Raw genomic sequence first — 24,587 nt, forward strand, 5'->3', positions numbered from 1 at the left:
GCCATCAAAACCCAAGCCAGTGATGACTCACTGCGTGCTGCTGTTGTCGGGTGTTTGCTGAGAGCAGCAGCTCTTTCTGGCAGTGCTCCCATCCTGGGACCAGAAGCCAGGCAGCACTGGGCAACATACAGCAAGGAGAGGTGCTCATCTGGGGCATGTTTCTTGGTTCCACCTTCTGTCCTTGGCATCCTGTTCTCTCCTGGAGCCTTAAACCTTCACAAGGACATGTTTTGAGAACAACTAAGCCAGACACACACCCTCCCCTGTTATCTTGAGGTTTCTCCAAAGAAGGTCAGTTATGAAAGTAATGAAAGATGGAGCCTGTCCCCTTTTTATTTTCTGGGACCTGAATCCCAAGGAATCACATCCCTCACAGTATAAGCGGAAAATTGACATACCACAGAAGAGCAATTGCTTTCCATTGTGTTTTCAACTACATCCTTCTTCATCTTTTTTTAATTGAAGTACATCTGATTTATGACATTATATTATTGTCATGTGTGCAGCATAGTGATTCAATATTTTTATAGGTTATGCTCCATTTAAAGTTATTACAGAATAATGGTTGTGTTTCCCTGTGCTATACAATATATTCTTGTTGCTTATTTATTTTATACATAGTAGTTTGAACCTCTTAATCCCATGCCCCTGTCTTGCCCTCCCCACTTCCCTCTCCCCTCTCTCCTCGTCTTCATCTTAACTAGGACTCCAGGGCACTGACCTAGTCCTGCTCATTAGAGTCAAGACCCTCATGTGGGGCTGGACTCAAGCAGAGCCCTCATTCCCAGGGCTCACTCTCCATTGCCCCCTTTTCTGCCTAAACTTAGACAAGTCTTGTTACCAAAGCCTGCTGTGGTTTCGTGTCCTACCAAGCCCCAACATATAACCACCAGTTTTTTCTCTTACTTACATCCTAGCCCTGCTCCTGTACCTGTCACTCTCTTTCACACGCTGAGCCTTCTCATTCCCGCCCCCAACAATCACTCCACTCCCTCCAACTTGCCTTTCCGCTGCCAGCTCCCCAATTCCTCCTTCTTCTCTCCCCACTCACTTCTCTGTCTTTCCATGTCTCTCCACTGACATTTCCCTCTTTATCCCTTCTCAGCCAATCAGCTATGATGTCTTCAAGCTGTTCATGAAGGCATACCTGGAGGTGGACCTTCCTCAGCCACTGAGCACACACCTCTTCCTGGCCTTCAGCCAGAAGCCCCGACAGAAGACCCCTGAGCACCCAAAGGAGGGAGCCAGCAACAGTGAGGCCAGTGGCGCAGGTACCTGGACCAGCATCCCCGAGACAGAAGGGAGATTTTGCAGCTCTGACCCACTTGCCACAGGCTCAGGCTGCATTCCCAGAGGATCCCTTGTGCGTGCTAACTTCCCTATGGGGGGGAGGAGGGAATGCGGATCAAGGAATCAGGACTCCTGCCCTCTCAGGAAGTCCTGTCTGACAGATCTCTCATAATGCCTGCCACTCAGAATCAGAGAAGAGGGTGGGGAATAGGAGGCATAACATAATGTATGGCAGTGGGGGTGGGTCTTCCACAAAAGTTGCCAGTTCCTGGGGAGCGCAGTCAGCTTGTGTGCCCTGAGGGTGTTAGCGCGGGGAAGGTGTGGTGACTGCCTTTCTGGAGTTTGGGCTATAGCAGGGAAGACACAGCCAACTCCTATAAGTGAGCATGAATCCAGCAGATACCAGAGACACTGGTATACCCCAAGAGATCCAGACTTTGTGGGGTCTCCTACCTCCCAAAAAACCTAGAGGACAGGGGCTGGTCATGATATCTTCTTTTTATTCCCCAGATTCCGACATACAGAATGCAGATAATGCTGCCAAAGCAGATGAAGCTTGTGCCCCTGATATGGGTGAGTCTTTGGGGGAGGAGTGGGCAGAACCTCATTCCTGGGGGGCAAGGGTAAATCTGACTAGCAATTTTGTCTCCATGTAACAGTATACCCTTGAAAAGTTCTCATCTACTCAGAAGGGCAGGTCAGGACTTCCGACAGCTCATTAGATGTTTACTTCTGATGGATCTGCCTAGCCAAAGGGTTTCGGGGGAAGGAGAATGCATAGGGGTTTGGGAGAAGGGGAGCAGAGAAAGAGAGACAGAGCCAGAGAGTGTGTATGAAGTGGCTATAGGGCTGAGGTGGAGATGACTCTCTCATGGAATGGCTAAGAGGGCGTAGGGTGAGAAGGCGAGAACAGGCTTGGTTGATTTCCAGCAATATTTGCATGCACGTGTTTGAACAAGTGGAGAGAAGCAAGAGAAAGCCGGCTAACATTGTTTTGACGATCCATTTGCCAGGCACCTACTTTTATTGCATGTTTCACCTCAGCCTTTGTAATCACGCCACTTCACACACTGAACTGAGGCGTTAAGAGATTCCATACCACTGTGTGACTGTGGACCTAGAGATTCAACCCAGGAATGTTCAGACCCCAAGCTGCTGCTCTTTCCTACACCGAGAGAGGAAGCAATGGTCTCTCCTGAGATGCCTAGACTAAGGTTTGTCTCCACATAAAGGCACCAGTCTGCTTAGGTCCTAAGGCAATGATCAAGGCTGTGCTCGTCGTGGGGCCACTGTCATCATGCCTGGCTGTCTGTGCACCGGCTCTTGGGTCATGATTGATGGAGAATCTTCCCTGGCACATTTATCAAAGGGAGGCCGTTCCTCCATTGACAGTCACCGTCCCAAGGGCAGAAGCTCCTAGGAAAGAAAATATTATCCTCCTTGACCTCTGTTCTAAGATATAATACAAATTTCCTGGGTACAATCAATTCAAGCTGGGTCAGACAATAAGACTATTGGCTAAGAATCTGGACTTCAGAGGTAGAGTTCTTGGGGTTGAGGCCAAGCTCTGACAATATCTATCTCTATGACCTTGGGTATGTTTGGATCATGTCTCTGGGCCTCAGTTTCCCCATCTGTAACATGAGATGACAGTAAGTGTTAATACAGAGGTTAAGTGAATTATGTGTATAAGATGCTTACAATAGTGCCTGGAACAGAGCAAATGTTCAGCAATTATCATTCAGGCCACCCTCCAGAAGTCACCCTATTCTCAATTCATTGTGTCTGTCAGAATCTCTTTCAGTCTATACCCTCAGTCTCCAAATGTATCCACTGGGCATCCCCTTTTCATGGAAGGACCCTCAGGGACTGTCTCCTTCCCAGGTTGCTTTTGGACTAAGGGAGACAGACCTCTTTTCCTTTGCATGATTGTTTGGAAAAGATTGATACACATTGGTGAACTCCAGCTCTTAAGATGTGCCCAACAGATAAAGAATGCGGTTTTAATGTATCTCTCTACTTACCTACCTACCTAGCTATAGTCCATGGGGTCACAAAGGGTCAGAGACACAACTGAGCGACTAATACTTTCAAACCTACCTCGATATCTATCTATCTAAATACATACATACCTGGCAGGATAGATTAAAGATAACACAGAATGAGAACTGACTGTAACAGGGACCTAGGATGAGAGAATTTCTTTAAGCCGATGCTGGATGTAGGTCTGATCTTTTTTTCTAGTCATGGCAAAAAGGGCAGCTAGACGATTATAGAAGTTTCAGTGTGTCACTGAAGGACTGATGAGATCAAACACTCACTCCAGATGGAAAGCAGAACATGGTTGGGAAAGGAGACTTGCCTCTGGATCATAAACTAATCAAATTCCAGGCTTCTCCTAGAGCTTCAGAAAGCAAAATTAAAAGCCTCGCTGCCTTCCCGAGGTCTTCACGGCCAGTAGCGGGGCAAGACTACAAAGTTTAGGCTCACCCACTCCTCTGCCCAGCATCTCACTCAGGCATGCTAGGTCCAGAGCCCACTGGTCAGAATGGATAGGTCATAAATAAATCTTAAATCTTATGTGTAATAGAGCATTTTATGACATAAATCATTCTATTCTGTGGTAGAAAGAAAAGCTTCAAACTGGAAGCTTTGAGACTCTAAACTCTCAGCAAGAAAATCAACTGAGAAAGCTGTCTTCTTCTTTACCCAGACTCTTCGTCCAGAGATTTTCTTAGTCCAAGTATCAGGAACTTTAAGAGGAGCCTGAGAGAAGTTACATTCATTCCCTGAGGTTCCAGATTGTCTGGACAGGGTTTTGTTTCTGTGGCTGAAGTTTCTAAGAATTTAGTGAGGGTTGTCATTATGTGATATCTGACGATAACAGAGGTTGGCTGGCTTATTTGACCACCATGCTTATTTGCTATATTTGTATCATTTTGACTCTCATAGTAACTTCCAGAGGAAGTTATTCTCCTGGAGAAGTGATTTGTCAGATACTGTTTTCCTCTGAAGAGAGAATACTAGCCTTCTGTGGTTCAGTCATGAAAGGACAGTTATCTGACTGCTGGCCCAGGGCAGTGTACAACATTTTTTCATCTTTTGAGACTTGAGATTTTAAGTAGCAAATTATTTTCCTGTTGGGCCACCTTCCACAAATGTCTTAATTAGATGCCCCTGTTCAGCAGAAACAAGAATGTAGGGACAGGTGGACACTGCAGAGAGGGGCCTCTGCCAACAAGAAAGAGCCAAGTTCTGGAGTCACTTTAGATCAGGCCATCTGTTGAAAATTTCACCCTTTTCCTGGTGCCCCAGCAGAAGCCAGAGGAAGAAACTTAATTCTCATTTGATATGGCCTATGTAGACCTACCAGATCAAGCTCCAAGCTCAGTTCTACAACCACCCACTTTAATTATTCATTCCTAGAACCAGGTGGGGGCATGGCTGGATCCATAAGCATAGCTGAGAGGGCCTTTCACCGAGTCCAGAGGTCAGCTCAGGGCCTCGAGCAGCCTGTCCTTGTCAGAGTGTCAGCTCAGGAAAGGCCGATCTCACCCCTCCCTGAATGCCCAGGACAGAATGGGATACACAGCGTAAACTTCATTCTCCTGGTTTTTATTTGGTTCCTCAGGCAGTTGAGATGGTTCAGCAGCTTGGTCTACTGGAGTCTTAAGGAAAATCTCTCCATTTTTTAATTTAAAAGTAACACATTGTAAAGAAAAAAAAAACTTTTTAAGAGTATGGGAAAACGAAAGAAACAACAAAATCATCTAAATCTTCCAGTGCTGTCACACACACACACACACACACACACACACACACACACACCCCTATCCTTGTAGGGGTCTTTTTTTTCCATAATTTTTTTATATAACTGGAATTAGATTGTATATATATGATTTTGGATCCAGATTTTTCACTTAGCATTATATTCAAAAACATTTTTCATGTCATTCATAACTTTTGTTAAACATCAATTTTAATACAAGTCTGTCTTTTAACAGATGAGAAGACTGAGGTTGGGTATGGGGAGTAAGCCTACTTTTACAAGATCACACATCATTTAGCACAAACCCAGGTTTCTGCTTCTAGTCTGGTATCCTTTCCACATTGCCCAGCTGGAAGGCATGAAGTAATGGAGAGACTTAGAAAGAAGGTGGAACAAGTCAGCTCTGCCCAAGAACCATCACTAAGAAGAGAGTGTGATGTGGCATCTGGATGGAACCTCTGTGCTCTGGAAGAGGGTAGTCCCTGAGGGATGTGCTCAATGGCCATGGGTTAGGGGTACTTCATGTAAGGTAGCATGAGCAGGTGGGACACCACTGGGACCGCATGCCACTCAATCCTTCTGCACCCCAGCATTTCCACTGCTGGACTGAACAGTAGGCCAAACTGAGGACTTAAACAATGGCTCAAGATCCAGTCACAGCTCTGGTAACCAAAATGTCTTTGCAAAAGGATAATGTTAACATTTTTAACTGAAGTATGGTTGATTTATAACACTGTGTTAGTTTCAGGTGTATTCAGGTGTATAAAGTGATTCAGATGTATATTTTTTCAGATTATTTTCCATTATAGGTTATTACAAGATACTGGATATAGTTTCCTGTGAGTGCATGTGTGCTAAGACACTTAAGTCGTGTCCAACTCCTTGCAACCTTATGGACTGTAGCCCACCAGGCTCCTATGTCCGTGGGCTTCTTCAAGCAAGAATACTGGAGTGGATTGCCATGCCCTCCTCCAGGGGATCTTCCCAACCCAGGGATGGAACCATCGGGTTCTTTGCCCATAGTTTTCTGTACTATACAGTAAATCATCATCGCTTACCTGTTTTACGTATGGTAGTGTATATCTCTTCATCCCATCTCCTATTTATTCCTCCTCCCACTCCCTGTATTATTTTTTAGATTCCGCAGATGAGTGATATCATATTTCTCTTTCTCTGACTGACTTCGCTTAATATGATATTCTCTAGACCCACCCACATTGCTGCAAATAGTATTATTTCATTCTTTTTAAATGGCTGAATAATATTCCATTGTTTATATACAAACCACACCCTCTTTATCCATTCATCTGTTGATGGACACTTAGGTTGCTTCCACATCTTGGCTATTGTAAATAGTGTTGCTATGAACATTGGGGTGTGTGTGTCATTTTGAATTAGAGTTTTTGTCTTTTCCCAGAAGTGGGATTGCTGTATCATGTGGTAGTTCTAGTTTTAGTTTTTTAAGGAACCTCCATACTGGTTTCCATAGTGGCTATAGCAATTTCCATTTCCACCAACAGTGTAGGAAGGTTCCTTTTTTCCCATATATTCTCCAGCATTTATTATTTGTACAATTTTTAATGATGACTCTTCTGACCAGTGTGAGGTGATACCTCATTGTGACTTTGATTTCATTTCTCTGGTAATTAGTGACATTGAGCTTCATTTCATGTGCCTGTTGGCCGTCTATATGTTTTCTTTGGAGAAATATCTATTGAGGTCTTCTGTCCAATTTTTGATTGGGTTCTTTTCATATTAAATTGTATGAGCCATTTGTATATTTTGGGCTTCTCTGGTGGCTCAGGCAGTAAAGAATCTGCTTGCAATGCAGGAGACCCAGGTTCGATCCTTGGGTCAGAAAGATCCCCTGGAGAAGAAAATGACAACCCACTCCAGTATTCGTGCCTGGAGAATCCCGTGGACAGAGGAGCCTGGCGGGCTACAATCCATGGGGTCACAAAAACTTGGACACGGACTGAGTGACTAACACACATTTGTCAAATATTTAAAATATTAACCTCTTGCTAGTTGCATCATCTGTCACTGACATGATTTTCTCCTGTTCTGTAAATCATCTTTTCATTTTGTTGATGGTTTCCTTTGCTGTGCAAAAACTTGTATGTTGATTATTATTTGATTTTAAGTTTATTTTTTCTTTTGCCTTGGAAAAATGATCTAAGAAAATACTGCTCTGATTTATGTCAGATAATGTTTTGCCTATGTTCTCTTCTAAGAGTTTTTATGGTGTCCTATTTTATATTTAGGTCTTTAAACCATTTTGAGTTTACTTTTGTATATGGTGTGAGGGTGTATTCTAACTTCATTGATTTACATCTGGCTCTCCAGCTTTCCCAACACCATTTGCTAAAGAGACTATCTTTTCTCCACTGAATATTCTTCTGTTCTTTATTGAAGATTAATTAGCTTCAAGTTAAGTGAAGTGAAGTGAACTTGCTCAGTCATGTCCGACTCTTTGAGACCCCATGGACTGTAGCCTACCAGGCTCCTCAGTCCATGGGATTTTCCAGGCAAGAATACTGGAGTGGGTTGCCATTTCCTTCTCCAGGAGATCTTCCAAACCCAGAGATTGAACCCGGGTCTCCCTTATTGTAGGCAGACGCTTTACCGTCTGAGCCACCAGGAAGTCCTCAAGCATATGGGTTTATCTGGGCGCTCTCTGTTCTGTTCCATTGATCTATATGTCTGTTCTTGTGCCAATACCATGATGTTTAGATTACTGTACCTCTAAAGTCCTGGAGGGTTATGCCTCCAGCTTTGCTCTATTTCCTTAGGATTGCTTTGGCAATTCTGGGTCTTTTGTGGTTCCGTCTAAGTTTCACTACTATTTGTTCTAGTTCTGTAGAAAATGTCGTGGGTGATTTGTTAAGGATCACATTAAATCTATAGATTGTGTGGGGTAGTGTGGTGATTTTAACAATATTAATTCTTCCAATCCAAGAGCATGGGGTATCTTTCCATTTCTTTGAATCATCTTTGGTTTCCTTTATCAATGTTTTATAATTCTTACCTCCTTTGTTAGATTTATTCCTAGGTTTTTAATTGCAATTTTAAATGGGATTTAAAAATTTTTTTCTCTTTCTGATATTTCATTTTTAGTGTAAAAAAATGCAACAAATTTTTTCTGTGTATTAATTTCACATCCTGCTACTTTACCAACTCAGAGAAGGCGATGGCACCCCACTCCAGTACTCTTGCCTGGAAAATCCCATGGACAGAAGAGCCTGGTGGGCTGAAGTCCATGGGGTCGCTAGGAGTCGGACACGGCTGAGCAACTTCACTTTATTTTTTCACTTTCATGCGTTGGAGAAGGAAATGGCAACCCACTCCGGTGTTCTTGCCTGGAGAATCCCAGGGACGGGGGAGCCTGGTTGGCTGCCGTCTGTGGGGTCACATGGACTGAAGCGACTTAGCAGCAGCAACTTTACCTTCATGTATTAGTTCTTATAGGTTTTGCATGAAGCCTTTAGTGTGCTCTATGTAGAGTATTGGGCTTCCCAGGTGGCTCAGTGGTAAAGAATCTGCCTGCCAATACATGAGGCTCAGGAGACATGGGTTTGATCCCTGGGTCAGGAAGATCCCCTAGAGAAGGAAATGGCAACCCACTCCAGTATTCTTGCCTGGGAAATCCCATGAACAGAGGAGCCTGCCAGGCTTCAGTCCATGGGGTTGCAAAAGAGTTGGACACGACTGACTAAACAACAGCAGCAATGTAATAAAGTATTACATTATCTGCACATAATTTTATTTTAAAACAGCTTTGTTGAGGTACAGTTGGCATAAAATGAATTATACACATTTAAAATGTACAGTTAATAAGGTTTTATGTCTATATTCATCAATAAAATCAGCACATACCAATATAATGAAGTTATTCATCAGGCTCAAAAATTTCCTTTATAGTCCCTTTTTCCCACCCTCCTTATGTGTCCACTTCCATTTCTATAAAGCACTGATCTGCTTGTGGTCACTATAGACTAGATTGCATTTTCTAGATTTTATATGAATAGATTGATACTGTATGTACTTTTTCCCATCTGGCTTCTTTCATTCAGCATAATTTAAAAATTCATCCATGTTGTTTGGTATATCAATAATTAGCGTATTTTTATTGCTGACTAGTATTTTAGTATACACATAGATATTCCACAATTTGTTTATCCATTCATTTATCAATGGACATTTGGGTTATTTCCAGCTTTGGGCTATTAAAAATAAAATGAATATTCATATACAAGTCTTCATAGAGACAGCTTTCATTCCTTTTGAGTAAAGACCTGGAAGTAGAATGTTTAGGAGTATTATGTGGTCTTAATGACTTGACCTCTTTATTATTATGAAATGACTTTCTTTATCCCAAGTAATAGTCTTTGTTTTGAAATTTGTTTGATAAGTGTGAGTTGCTAAGTCGTGTCCGACTCTTTGTAACCCAGTGAACCCACCAGGCTCCTCCTAACTGATAAAACCACCTTAGTTAACTAGTGTTACCAGAGTATATCTTATTTCATTCTTTTAATGTATTTGTGTCTTTATATTTAAATTGACTTTCTTATAGGAAGTATGTTTTGGGGTCTTATTTTTTAATCCATTCTGACAATATCTGCCATTTAGAGTTTTAGAACATTTACATTTATTGTGATAATTGATGTAATTAGGTTTACAACTACTATATTGCTGTTTTCTTTTTTCTCCCATTTGCTCTTTTTTCTGAATACCTTTAAATTAATTGAATTTTTATTATTTTACTTTATATCCTTTTTCTTAGTTTTAATGCTCATCATTCTTTCATTTTACATATACTATAAGTTTAAATATACTCCTAGGTTTTGTGCTTTTTTACTTCAACATGTTGTCAACCACACGATTGTAATTCTAGTAAAAAGATTTTAAAAGCTTTTTTTAAAAAATATAAACTAAATCATTTTTTATATTAATGTAAAATATCTTTTTATATTTTTATATTAAATCTAAATATTCATTTGAAAAGTTCTTTTTATTTATTCTTTTTTTCCATAGATTGTAAAGATATTTTGCAGAATCAATAGAAAAAGTTCTTTATTTAGCCTTTTTTTCCTAATTTTTGAATCAAGTTTTTTTGACTTTTTTTCTTTTAGTGCTTTTTAAAAGATGTTGTTCCACTGGCTACCAGCATGCTTTGTTTCCAGTAAAAAAAATACAGTCATTCTTATCTTTGCTTCTCTCCATATCAGATGTTTTTTCTCTGGTTTCTTTTATGATTTTCTATCACTGATTTTAATCAATTTGATTTTGGTGTTCCTTGGTGTAGTTTTATATATATTTCTTATGTTTGGGTTTCATTGAGCATCTTGTGTCTGAGGTTCTCTAGTTTTTATCAAATAACAAATCTGGGAAAATATCAACCATTATTTCTTTAATATTTTTCTGCTCCTGACTCTTCTTTAAGTATTCCAATTACATGTTTATTTGACTACTTGAAGTTGTCCACCGGCTCACTGGTATGATACTTTTTTTTTTTTTTAATATAGTCTTTTTGGCTAGTTTCTGTTGCAATGCTTCAAATTCACTAATCTTTCCTTCTGCAATATCTGCTGTTAACACTGCTCAGTATATTTGTATTTTTCATTTAACATCATATCTAGACACTTGATGTGAACATCATAAAATATCTTTCATGTCTCTACTTAACATGTTCAATCTTTCCTCCAGCTTCTTGGATATATAGAATGTAGTTATAATAACTGTTTTAAAGTTTTTGTCTATTATATCATCTATATCATTCTGGATCCATTTCAATAGATTTTTCTCATTATTATTATTCATACTTGCTTTGTATACATGGCAATATCTTATTGAATGCCAGACTTTGAAAATTTTGCAGTGTTGGTACTAGAAATTTTTGTGCTCCTATAAATATTCTTGAGCTTTGTTTTGGGATACACTTCGGTTTACTTGGAAATAGTTTGACCTTTAGGGGTCAAGCTTTTAAAGTTTTGTCAAATCTGACCAGGGAGGCATTTTCTCTAGGGCTAATTTTGCCCAGTTATCAAGGCAAAACTCTTCTGAGTACTCTACTTAATGGTTCATTAATTATAGGAGATTTCTACATTGATTACTGGAAATAGACAGTATGCCTTGTTCTCTGTGCAGTCCAGGGATTGTTCCCTCTCATCTGGATTCCTTCCCCAGCCTCAGGTAGTTTCCTTACACATGTGTGCTGATCACTACTCAGATGAGTAATTGAGGGAACTCTCATCCAGTTACTCAAAAGGACCTTCTGCAGAGACAGCTGGAGTTCTCTCTGTGCAGCTGCCTCCCCTCCAGTGCTCTGCTCTGTGAATTCCACACACCGGGAGCTCCCCAGACTCCCAGCTCCATCTCTGCAACTCACAGAGATTTCCAGGACCTCCCTGGGTTTCCCTCCTTGTGCCATAGTCTAGAAACTTTCCAGTCAGTAAGATGTGGCATTTGCAGGGATCACCTCAATCATTTCCCATCTCTTGGGATCACTCTTTGGTGCTGGCCATAGTCAATGTCCTATGAACCATTGTTTTGTATCTTTTGTCCAATTTTTTAGTTGCATCAATAGGAGGATAAAACTGGTCCCTCTTATTCCAACTGGGTCACTATAATAGTGTTTTATTGAATGAATAATTTGAGGATATAACAGTAACTTGAGCTACCTGATACAAGGAATTTTTCACATTTGTCTTATATATTTAAGTTTTTCCATAACTTTAACTCCAGAGAGATTTTCGTACTTCTATGCATATGTAATTTCATAGCAATTTCCTCCATCTCACTATCCTTGTTTTTATTTTATCCTATTGTGTTTTCATCTCAATTGGCTCACACCTGAGGCTTTCTACTCCTATTTAATAGAGGTTGCACCTTCTTGCAATCTACTGAGTGTCCTGCCCAGTAAGAAATCATTTCCAGAGATATGGTCCTCTGAGATTTCAGGATAAAACTTCCTTTCCTTGTTTTGCAGCTCTGTTTCATGGATTCCATCATGGTCTCTTAACAGGGCCCTCTATGCCATACAGAGTATGTCAGCGACCTTTGGTCTCACCCACTGTCCATCTGGGTGATGGGTAATTCCCTTCTCAAGCCACAGCTAACCTCTAGGACCTGGAAGGCTTTCATGTAGCACAGCTCTGTTGGCCTGAGATGAACTATTTGCCATTGCTTGGCATTTTGCTTCTCTAAATAGTGTACTGGTGGCATTGCTTCCCCCAGCAGGCATTACTATCGAGGTTGTCACTCCCTCTGCTTATGCCTTCAAGACCCTGTTACCTGGTAGTACAACACTTAGGTTGCATTTTCCAGTACCAGTCTTCCTTTTACTGTTTCCTGTGGTTTTTGTGAGTTGTACCCCCTTATTCAATATTATGATCATGGATGTGAAGAGGGTGGGGGAAGAGAGATGGCCCTTAAAGTGCCTCAAAAAAGTATAATTCACACAGTAAAATATAGGTATCTGGTTTTCTGGTTAGTATTAATGTTAATAATATCAGATTTCTTAATCTGATAATAACCAGAGGACAAAGAAATGGTTTTCCTATTATTAGCACTAATCCAGTCACTTGGTCTTGTCTGACTCTGCGACCCCATGGACTGTAGACCCCAGGCTCCTCTGTCTATGGAACTTTGCAGGCAAGAATATTGGAGTGGGTTGCTATTTCCTCCTCCAGGGAATCTTCCCAACCCAGGGATTGAACCCAGGTCTCCTGCATTCCAGACATATTCTTTACCACCTGAGCCACCAGGGAAGGCCTTTCCTACCTATAAGAATGAAAAGAAGGAAATTTTCAGAGGGAAAACTTACTCTACTCCTGTGGTATATTAAGTCACTTTCTGCACTTTCTTTATGCTACTGATTAGGCTTTCAGTAAGTGAAAATTCTTCCTAGTTTCTGGAAATTAGCTGATTGTTGATCCCAGTTTTCTCTTTTGAACTTTTATCTTTTTAATTTATCTTTAAATGCACTTGAGAAGAAAATTGTGAAGGGGTATGTTGGTACATAACCAATAGTCTGGATTTTTGGAGTCCCAGCTAAAATTACCTCTTTGATGTATTCCCCCCAAAATTAAGCTAAATGACATTTACCTGATTGATAGTACTAAAATCACTGTCATCTTTTCTAAAAATTCACATAGCATAAGGGAATTTCTTATATGGCTATAGACTCTTTAAAGGGTCAGAATGCAGTTCTTTCAAAAAGTATGAAGCTTACAAATTGGATTTCTAGGACCTCTGATTTAATCATACCTTTTTTATTTGATCAAAAGCATCATCCATGCCCTTGAAGACATTTATATAAAATTCTTGCCTCTTCCATGAAAAGAATGGGGCAACAAGGGTTTCATATTTACTAAACCTTGTGTCCTTGGATGCTTTCATTTTGCATGATGCAGAAACAAAGATCACTGAGAAGCAAGTGCCTGCTAAGAACCAAACGGCTGCGACCCCTGTGGGGAACCTTGTTGCTCCGTCTTCAGGCTCAGAACCCCCCATAGTCTACCTGAAGGATGTCGTGTGTTACCTGTCCCTACTGGAGTCAGGGAGACCTCAGGATAAGCTAGAGTGTAAGTACATACCCTGTCAAGGGGCTTTGACTTTTTCCTAGAGGAAGACCTAGTGTCCTCTCCATCCTTCTAAACTGAGGTTGATCTGGGATCCTGGGGGTGGGTACTGCCTCCTTGAGGGAGGTCGTCTGCCCTGTCACCAGCAGTGACACAAACATTTCCTAGAATCTACGCTGGACCACAGTACCAGTTGTACAGGGCGGGGGTGCATTTGACACCTTGGTATTGAGAATCAAGATCTGGAAAGGGAAGGGGTCTTTAAAAGAGGTGAAGACTCCCTTTCTTTGCTGGCACGATTTCCTGAAAGCCTCTAATCAGAAAGCTGCTGCCTCCCCTTAGAAGATTTTTCAAGGGAAGATTTGCAACATCTGTTTTCCTTCCCCTGTTCCATGCCCAAGCAATTCTTTAACTATGAGGAAGCCTTTTTTTCCCTTGAGACCTAATCAACCTCTACCTTGTTAAAGCTTATTTCTATGTCTTCACCCATCCCAACCCCAAGTGTTTTGGCCTCTAGAGAAAGAAGGCTAGTTAATTAAGGGAGTTGAGCTTGGTTTTAAAAACAAGTCTTCAGAAGGAGAATAATAGCAGAAAGGAAAGCCCACAAAGAGCAGTCTCGCAGACAATCACTTTGGAGATGGTCTCGCTGGCCTCTGCGAGCCTACAGGCAAACTTTACAGCAGCTTATAGGTAGGTCTTGTTTAAAAATATATATTATTTTGGTTTCTCTTAGGATCTTAGGAGACTTAAGGGAAAAGTATATGCATTATAGCAAAAGTTAGAATTCCAGCCAATAATCAGAATAGTCAACGAAATAAACATTAGCAAGAAGTCTGGCAGAGGTTAACCCTTGCCAAAAACAAAATGAAACATTTGCTCATTAACCAAGCTTAAAATCTACCCCACAGGTTTGATAATAATTGCCAGTCTTAAGTGATAATTTGGAAGCAAATGTACCAGATTTCTGTTTGTACTGACTAATGTTAAAAGGGAAATGTCAGATTATTTCCCACATTCGGTTGGATTTGGGGCATTGTATTTGTTCATAACTACCAGAGAGGATATGGCAGACTCTTTCATATGAGTGCCTCTCAGACTGAGTCCTGTAATGGTAATAAAAATAAACTGATTTTAAAAGCTTTTTCTTATAGAAAAATGTAAGTACAGATAAAAGTAGAGAATGCAAAGAACTTCCCTATATCCATCAACCACCTTCAGCAATTACCAGCTTCTGGTCAGTTGTGTTTTATGTGTACCTCCTACTCATTTCTCCTGCACCAGATTATTTTGAAGCCAATTTCGAACATCATATAATTTCATTTGTAAATATCTCAGTATGTACCTCTGACATATGACTTTTCCTTAAATATAATCACAACACTGTTATCACATCTAAAGAAAATGATTCCTTACTATTTTCAAACATTCTGTTTTCATTATTTTCAGTATTCATTGTTTTCCCATCATGGTAAACAATTCAAATGTTGTTTATTTGAATTGGAGGTCCAAGTAAAGTCCATACACTTTACTTTTTTTCCCTGAAATTTTTTGTTGCAGAAACTTGGTCATTTGTCCTTAAAGTTTTCTTTAATTAAGACAAATAAATTCAAATCATCTCAGATTTTAGTGACTGAAACCAAGTTAAACCTTTAAAAAAAAATAATGGTTTGTGTGTGTATAGGAAATGATAGGCTGAAATTTCACCTATTATCAATGTAATTAAAAAAACTCGACATCGAACATCTCATTTTTGCTAAACACTTTAAATGCACTATTAACCTCACAGTAACCCTAGAAAAGTGACATGATTTTTGTCATTTTATATATATATATATATAATTTTGTCATTTATATATAAGAAAGCATGGAAAAGTTAAATGACTTGCCCAAGGCCATGCTTCTAAAAAAAAGGATGCTTGCTCATACTTCCTTGTTCTACTCCTCACAGTAAGACCAAAGTGGGCTCCACATTAGTGCCACCTGGGCCCAGAGTGTCTCTAGGACATTCAGAGGAGCCACAAAGAATCAGAAGCCCATGACCCTACTTTTAAATAATTTAAATTCCAACCAGAGACACATCACTGTATACACAAGGTCCAGAGACATAAAACATGTAGAAGGAAGTGACAACACAAGGGCAGATTAACAAATTAACAGGAGTGCTGTGACCCTCTGGGTACATCCCGAGAGGTCCAGAGTAGTTACATGAGTGAAGGGTCGGTCAGGGGAGGCTCCATGGAGAAGGCTGGCACAAGGGAACATTTCAAAGGATAGGAAGGAAATGAAGACATTTTCAGCTCTGCTCCCCACCCTGCTTACTTCTGAGACCACAGACAGAATCTCTACCTTTTAGATTAATTAAACAGCAAGTTTCCAAATCTCATAAATGAACATTTAGTCCTTTCCCCAAAATTCATTCCCAAATCTTTCTTATCCTCCATCACTTCTCTACAGTTAGAACATGGCAGAGGATGTTTCTGAATCACATGTTGACATTTTAGAAAAAGAAATACAATAGCTTCTATAATAGTAACTACTTCATAATATTATTGAGGATTAAATAGTAATAATGATAGGTGCATAAGATGATATATTATACATATTAAATACCATATATAAATATTCATTAATGAAAGAAAAAAAAATAACATCTGTTGAGTGTTTCCTACATTCCAAGCACTATAGATTTTGGTGTATCATTTATATATTAGTCTTCATTTGAAAAAAGACTTAGGATAAAGAAACTATTTTAATCTCCATTCTTACAGATGAAGAAATTGAATCTAAAGAAGACAAGTGACTGTTTTGATGTGCTAGAGGTGGTGGGACAGGGCCATGGTCTGAAACTAACTTCACACCCTTCCTATGTGCAGTGGAAGCAGTGCCCCATCTATCACTCCAGTGTCTGCCCACCACCAGCAGGGCATCTGCTTTGCGTTGTGTTCCCATGATGCTGAGAGGTGTGAATGCTCCATAGGGAATCACACTCATGATCCAGATCTCATCAGTCAAAGAGACTGAGCCAAGAGCTTAGACAGTCCTAGAAGCCAGGTGGCTTGGTTCTCCTCTCTCTTCCCACCCTGTTTGTGAGGAAGCAGACTCTGTGCCTTGGAGGGTGGGTTAGTTGGCTGCAACAGACTTCGCCCCAGTGATGGTCAGAACTGACCTAAAAACTGGCAGCAAAGTCTCAGCCCATCCGTGGTGCCTGGAAGACCTCCTCAAGCCTCGCCTTTGTGTTTCTTACAGTCATGTTTCGTCTCTATGATTCGGATGAGAACGGTCTCCTGGACCAAGCGGTAAGCTCTCCAAATATTCCTCCAAGATGCAAGAAAGGCTAGGGGAGAGGGGAGCAGGTGAAGGGAGAGTTCAAAAACTTCCAGTTCCACCATCATCAGAATACCTGTGTCTCAATATGAGCTGCAGAGATGAATAGAAGCCCCCTCCTTCTAACATTCAAAGAGCCAGGCCAGAGGAGAGTGAATGCCAGCTTGCCTTTTCATTCCAGGAGCCCAAATTGTAAAATCTCAGATTGGGGAGATGTAAAATGTAGTTACCTTCCCAGTTGGTTCAGTAATTCCCCCTTCAGTTTCCTACTGAAGTTCAAGAGTGGAGGAAAGGAGGTGGGGAGAGGCAGTGAGACCAGGGCAAGAAGACAGGAGGAAGGCAGGTAACTTCTGGTGAGCTTGGCCATCGCCCTTGCCTTCTTCTCACATCCTAGGCACTAGCACTAGGAGTCACTCTATCTTCTCCAAGCACATCATCCCATCCCACCAAACCTGGGAAGCCTGAGTCTTGCCCCCACCTTCTCTCAGGAAGAGGCAGGAATAGGGTGGGGATCATAGGGTGAGAAGAAGGGCAGAAAAGGAAGAAGGCAGAGAGTGGAGAGGGCAGACAGAATCAGAGAGGTCCTGTTCTCATGACTGGCAGGGTCAGAGATGGGATGCATTCCCAGAAAGGCTCTGAGGTTGAAGTGCATGGAGCTGAGACAGCCCAGAGGGACGAAGAAAGGGAAGCACTCCACTAGACCAACTGCATCATCCCAGTTCCCTCTCAACCCTAGATGGTCCTAATGGGATCCCTATTTCAGTGCTGTCGGTTGGATCATGCAAGGGAACCACTGGAGAATCGTGGACTCTTAAACATTTGTTTAATGCCCATTGATTATCTCATATACGTCAGGCACTGGTCTAAGCCCTGGGGATGTATCAGTGAGCCAATGGACAGAGATGCAGGTCCTCGTAAAGCTTTCATTCTAACAAAAACGCACACACTGCAAAGTGTAGTCAACTATGTGTTCAATACACATGTGTACCAGAGGAAGATAAAGAAGGGAAAGGAAGTGTTGGATGAGCTTCAGTTTTAGCAAGAGGAGCTAAGGAAGGACTCCCTGAGGGAAGGACATCTGAGCAGATCCTTGAAGGATTTGAAGGGAGTGAGTCATGGGGAATCACCTCCCAGGCAGAGGGAGCAACAAGGGCACAGGTCCTTGAGGGGTGCCTGGCATACCAGCAGATTAAGGAGGAGGCAAGAATGAGTGGAGCAGGAGGGGTGAACAGATGAGGTCAGAGAAGTAATGAGAAGGGACAAGACATTTGCAAAGCATTCTCAAGCCTTACAGGTGATTCCAAGGGTTTTCTCTCGAGAAGTGGAGAACCATTGCAGTTTCTGAGCAGACGAGTGACATGATTGACTTAGGTCCTCACAGAGTCTCTCTAGCTGCTGTGTTGAGTCTAGACTGTAGGAACGTAGGCAGTGCCTCCAGTTGGGAGGCTGTAAAAATAAGCAAGACAAATGAAGGTAGCTTGCCTTAGGGTAGCAGCATTGTAGGTGGTGAGAAGTGGTTATATTCTGGATCTGTTTGGAAGGTACCATTGGTGGACTGAAGCAAGTCTCAAAGTAGTTCTGTCTCTCAGCTCCCCACCAAGACCCCTTGGCAGTTGGATATCCAGCCTCTTTGTGAACACTCCCACTAATGGAGAATTCACCTATTACCTTAAAACACCCAATCCACTGCTGAGGATGATGTTAGAGGGGGCATCTTTCCGGCATCAAAGCCACCTCTAGGCCACCAGGGAAATTTTCAGTACAAAACTCAATTCTGCCCTTCTCTCCCCTCCCCCAACCCAATGGTGAGGTCAAAATAGGCCAACCTTCCAACTCTCCCCTCCCTCTGTTCCTCAGCTTATTTCTGCCCTCTATAGCTGACCAGCGGAGTACCAGTTGTACACAGTAGGCCTTCAAGTATTTGAACATCTGACCACATCTTCCCTAAAATCTTCTCCAAGCTCCAATTTCCTAATTTCTACAGTATTTCTGGTAAAGCAGATTTAAATATCCACTCTAGTCAAGCTCTAGTTTGACAATGCCATTCTTAAAATATGGCGTAGAATTGAACCTGCCCCTCCAGGACTCCTTAAGTATCCATATCAGGAGAACTCGTTCTTCCTGAAATCTGCCCACTCTGCTTCCTGAAAATGCCCACCCATTTACACAGCTCTAGATCAAGTCTAATTCTCCAATTCAGAATCACATTGTTTGCTCACATTGAATCTTGAACACTGCTAGATTGACAAGATATTCCACTGGAACATCTGCTGGGCTCTGTTCCCACCTTACTGCCCACTTCCTTTTCCCCACCTACTGCCTCATCTGCAGTTTTGCAGTGGGCTATTTTCTAATTTAAATGAAATACAATGTTAAAAATCCCTGTTGGGTTTTAGCTTGCTTATGTTGACCCACCCAGCATTCTGTCTGGTGAAAGTAACACCTTAAACCCTTGCTTTAGTTCTCCAATGCGTATCCCCAAATCAACTTTATTATGAATATCCTAGATGGTACCCTAAATGTGCAAATGCTTCCTCAGTCCAGTGTGTTTCCGTGGGACTCTCAGGGCACTGAGTCATTAGCATCCAGCAATTCTGTGAGGTTTTAGATGGAGCCTAGCCGTGGTACCAAACAAAAGGCTCACTCATTAGAGAAGCATAGCCTTCATGAATTTCCTGTTTTAGGAGTCCCAGACCCAGGGCTGGACTTGATACAAAGGATACAAAGGAGATGCCAAAAAGAATCTGAATCATAGTGCCTGAGAAAGGACCAACCCAGTGGCCCTACATCCAACTGAAACTGACCCCCAAGGGGTGTAGATGAATCCCAAGTTGCTAAAGCTGTGGGAATGAGGTGTGGGAAAAGGGGGAGGGAAGAAGTGCCTTGGTTTGTAAGTATTTTTAGGAGCTGTGATCACAAAGAAGAAGGAAACGGGAGTGCTTTCTATGCTGAGTCAAAGCGCAGAATAGGGGAAGGAAGGTGGATTTAGGAGAAGGTCAGTGTTCAGTGAGCTTTCTGCATACCTCTGGCTTATCCACGGTCTATGCTTCTTGTGAGCTTTGTGGTCAAGGCAGAAATAAAGAGCAGAAACAAACAGCGAGCTCATGATGAAATGCCAGTGTATTGTACCAGCTGCTTCTCACACGACACCCTGCCCATCTTCCCACGGGGCTTGATTTTGACTCTTGGAAACACATCTTCAGTTGGGTTCTCTCCTTGGTGTTTTCTAGGAGATGGATCGTATTGTCAGCCAGATGCTGCACATTGCCCAGTATCTCGAGTGGGATCCCACGGAGCTAAGGCCTGTGAGTTTCCAGCAGCCTGGGGTGACTTCCCAGTGAGCTTCGAAAATAAGAGTGGGACTTGAAAAAACACACTTGTTTACAGTAGAGTGTCTCCCAGACTCATCTTCTTAGAGGTGGCTCCTTTGGGGTCCTGCACCTCCTTGACCTCCCACTTCTCTGATAGGAAAAATTAGAGGCCGGGGAATAGTGTAGACTAATTCAAATAATAATACCTAATAATACCCCCTAGCTGAATTTTTATAACAGGGGTTCATAGGTCAGAGAATTTAGAGCTAGAAAGAAATTCAAAGATTTTTCTCAGTCATCAGATAATAATAATTATTACATACATTGGGGGCTCCCATGAGACCAATATTATGTGTGGCATTTTGTATACACTTTCCCTAATCTTTTGCTACCAGGCTGCAAGCACAGCAATGCTAGTTCTATTTCGCAGATGGGCAAAGCAGAAAAACAGAGCCCAGAGAGTCCAGGTGGCTTGCTTAAGGGCACAAAGGTCTGGGAAGACCCAGGCTTGGACCTCTGTTCCCCTCACCCCAGTTTGCTCCGTCACTGCTCTCTACTCACTCTGAATCAGAGAGAAAGGGGTAAAACACAAGAAAACTCAGAACAAAAGAGAAAGGAAAGGGCAGGGGCGGGCAGAGAAGCCGAGGGTGAAAGTGGACAATTGTTGCTCTACGGATTCGCAGATACTGAAGGAGATGTTACAAGGCATGGACTACGACCGGGACGGCTTTGTGTCTCTTGAGGAGTGGGTCCACGGAGGGATGACCACCATCCCATTGCTGGTCCTCTTGGGCATGGACGACTCTGTAAGTTGCACACTTGAGGTCCAAGACCCCTCACCTTTCAGAAACATCAGGTTCCATGTGGAAGTTAATATCCTTGGTTTCTGTCCCAGACTTCCCAGTGGATACCTCATATGCTCCAGGCCAGCCCCAAAGTCCTCTATTTTTTACCTGAAATATGTTCATTCATTTGACAGACATTTACTAAATTATTACTAAATAAAGATACTGTTCTGAGTACCAAGAGGAGACACAGATATCATATTCACCCACCTGAAACTTCTGTTCAACCACGCAAAGGACAAAAAAATTTTCACGGAAGAATTCCATCTTTTCTCAAAATTAGCTGTAAAAACGCTAAGAGAGTTTGGGAAGAAAGGGAAGCAAGGAGGGAGGGAAGGAAAGGAAAGGAAAAATACTGATCTGTTGTGAGGTAGAGAGTGTTCAATGATAACATCTTATTTAGCAATCAGAATAACCAGATAAGGTAGATATTTTTTTACCCATTTATACAGATGGAAAATTGAGATTCTGAGTCTGAAGATGAAAAAGAGGAGCCAGTATTTATGTGTGCCTGACTCTAAAGAACCTGCACTTTTGAACACCCCACACTTAAGAGTGAGACCAGCAGAAGAAGTTTTGCCCTGACTCTGAGGAATGCATGGGATTTTGATACCCCACTCTTGAGATAAAGATCAAGTGAAATGACCTAGGCTATTTGATCTGGTTCTCAATAATGGGTATGGTTTGGCTGGTAGAAGAGAGTTTGCAGGCAGGAGAAGACCTTGATCAAAAACCCACGTCAAAGAAAGTTCAGGGTGTGTTAGAGAAACCTCCCACTATTTATGTGAAGCACTGGCATCTGACCTGGTCTGCTTATTTACCATGAAAAGTAGCTTCCATACATGAGGTAGGGAATGTTAGAACTAGGAGCGCAAATGGCAGCATTAGCATTTACCAGTGCAGCCACCTGGGTTGTAAACAACACCTGTTTGAGATTACTGAAATGGCATAGAGAGGGACAGAAGAGAAGGTTCAGCTAGGCTGGCCTCTAGCTGACATTGTTGCCCATGGAATGTCCATCTGACAGTTCTGCAGTTCAGGACTAAGAACCCTGCAATTATCTCATAGCATGTTTAGGTCTTTCCATGTACTAATAGAAATCAATGAACCAGGAACTCCTTTATCCTTAGAACCCTGGAAGGTCAGAGCTAGAAGAGGATTTGGTGATCCCTGGTCTATCCCCTCTGTTTTTCATACTGAGGACTAGAGAAGTAAGGCACTTGCGGGTGGTCACACACCTAATTAGTACCAGAGCCCATCTTCCATATTCAGTAACCGCACATTTCTCATGCAGTGATGAGACCCTACTGTGTGCATGAACGCATGTGACCTAGGACCTGGGGGAGCCCAGATAGGTATGGTATACTTTCTGCTCTTAAGGTTCAAGATGATACCTGAATCAAAGTAGGAGTTCTGCTTGAGTGTTGTTCTAACACACCAGTTTTGGGTTTGTTTTTTTCCTTTTCTCTAAAACATAATAGAGATGGGACATTTTAATCACAAAGAACCCATTTCTAGTTCTATTTCTTAGGTGGGACTTGCTGAGCCCAAGGTGCCACCAACTCTTTGTTTGGAGGGGTTCCACTTTTTATGGCTGGAAGAGGGAGAGACATCATTTCTCCAACGTTCTCCCCAGTGTCTCCCCCCGATGCCAAATGAGCCTTGTAGAAAACCATACTTTACATCAGGAATAATGCAAACAAAAAGCAAAAGTGCATTTGGTTTTCATGAATCAAAAGTTTTATGTGTTCATTTGCAAATATACACTATATTGTATGTTTTTACACTTAATAATTGGGGTTCTAGGGAAAACATTCCTCAATATCTTGTAAGTCACAGTGCTTGTTTGGCTTTTATCAAAACCCACTTATTGCCACTGAAAAGTCTGGAGATCTCTGAATGGGATAAATGAGAAACAGTCTGTCTCCAAGGAGCTGTAGGCTCAGCATAAAACCTGGTGTGCAGGACTCCCAAATGCTGCAGCCTCCAATGTGCAAAAATAAAAGAGCCACATGATGGTGCTGTAACCCAAGCAGAAATGCTACTTATTCCAAGGCAAGGTCCTTCTGATTCTTACCCTGCATCTGTGAAAACAGTATCTGAGAAAGGGAGAGTCAGCTAATTAATTTTGCTCATAAAGGTATTTTTAGGTCAGATGACCATTTCGGGCTGGGTCTGCTAAGAATACTATAATTTCCCTTTTGTCCATGAAGGAAAGCCCTGGTTGGTGGAGATAGAAGAAGAAACACGATTTGGAAGCCATTATGACCACTGGCTTGGCTCAGTCACTTAATATTTGTGTGGTCTTGGGCTGTGTATCTGACTTCTATGAGTCTCTGCTTCTTCATTTCTAGAATAGGTATAAATCTCCCTCCTCACATGTAAGAAAACACTCTTTACTTATTTTTGTGTTCCCTATTCCCTAGTGCAGAGTAAGAACTTAATAAAAGTTTTCATTTACAATGTGTCAGGCACTGGATTAGGAGCTTCACTTATATTTCATTTAGTTTTTATAAAAATCCCTTGTGGTCAATGTTTGTCAAAAGGATGAATGAATCTGTCTTTTAGTGAATCATTTAATCAATTAATGAACCCATTTACTAAAGTAGAAACCATTTTAGATGAAAAGGCTTTAATTATATAAAATTCAGGTTTTAGAAGAAGCAGGGTTTTGAGGTGGAAGAAGAAAAAAGCATATTCTGGCCCCAGGAGGAGACCAGCATTTGAAAAAGCACGTGGGTTTCTCTAGAGACCATTAGCAGAGGAGTCAAGCACAGGAATAGGTCTGGCCACTATGGCCAGCCCAAACCAGAGGGGCCCAGAAATAAGTAGGTTTCAGTCCAGCACGTTGGACTCCATGTACCTGACTTCAATCATTATGAGCTTACAGTACCTTTTTTTTTTTTTTTATAACTACCCTTAAGATCAGCCCAAGAGTGTTACTCTTTTGATGGAGTCTATGACAAAAGTTCAAGGACACTATATGTGGAGGGATGCTCCTGAAACCACAGTCTCCAGTGAGGCTGTGCTCCCAGGGGCTAGAAGGTGTGTGATTATGTCAGGCTTGGCTTATCTAGTGAATAAGGATGAATTTGCTTCTGAGCCAAGCCAGGGGGAAAGGATTTAACCCTCTCTGTCTCTTTGCTATTTTTTTCTATGTACAGAAAGTTTGTTGAGAGGAGTACAGTATTTTTACTAAGCTAATTTTTTCCTGATTATAAAACTAGTACCTCCTCACTGTAAAAAATTTGGCAAATACAGAGAAAGTAAAATAAACCCATAGTGTTGTTAGCTATAGCTAACCTCTGTTAACAATTTGGTCAGTTTTTTTTTTTTTCCCCATCCAATGTATCATTATATAAAACCGAGATCATAATATGTCATCAAATTTGCGTTCTGCTTTTTTGTCTTAGCACTTAGTATCATGAGCACATTCCCAAGCCATCCAAGGTTCTTATGAATATCT

At 41.5% G+C, this 24,587-nt stretch overlaps 1 protein-coding gene across 4 annotated transcripts in view; it reads left to right on the forward strand.

Moving 5' to 3' along the window:
- The window catches only part of DGKG (diacylglycerol kinase gamma), a 224,758-nt gene that overhangs the window by 71,734 nt on the left and 128,437 nt on the right, over positions 1–24,587 (forward strand). For 3 of the 4 annotated variants that reach the window (XM_070371987.1, XM_070371997.1, XM_070372006.1), the window contains exons 4-9: positions 1,106–1,271; positions 1,801–1,863; positions 13,474–13,644; positions 16,888–16,937; positions 20,196–20,270; positions 20,960–21,082. In XM_070371987.1, the coding sequence (XP_070228088.1) occupies positions 1,106–1,271; positions 1,801–1,863; positions 13,474–13,644; positions 16,888–16,937; positions 20,196–20,270; positions 20,960–21,082 (648 nt within the window). Of the gene's footprint in view, positions 1–1,105; positions 1,272–1,800; positions 1,864–13,473; positions 13,645–16,887; positions 16,938–20,195; positions 20,271–20,959; positions 21,083–22,428; positions 22,477–24,587 lie in introns of those variants that run through there. The other variant, XM_070372013.1, reaches the window with a different exon arrangement.

Source organism: Bos mutus, chromosome 1 (genome assembly GCF_027580195.1).
Source record: "Bos mutus isolate GX-2022 chromosome 1, NWIPB_WYAK_1.1, whole genome shotgun sequence".
Lineage (NCBI taxonomy): Eukaryota > Metazoa > Chordata > Mammalia > Artiodactyla > Bovidae > Bos > Bos mutus.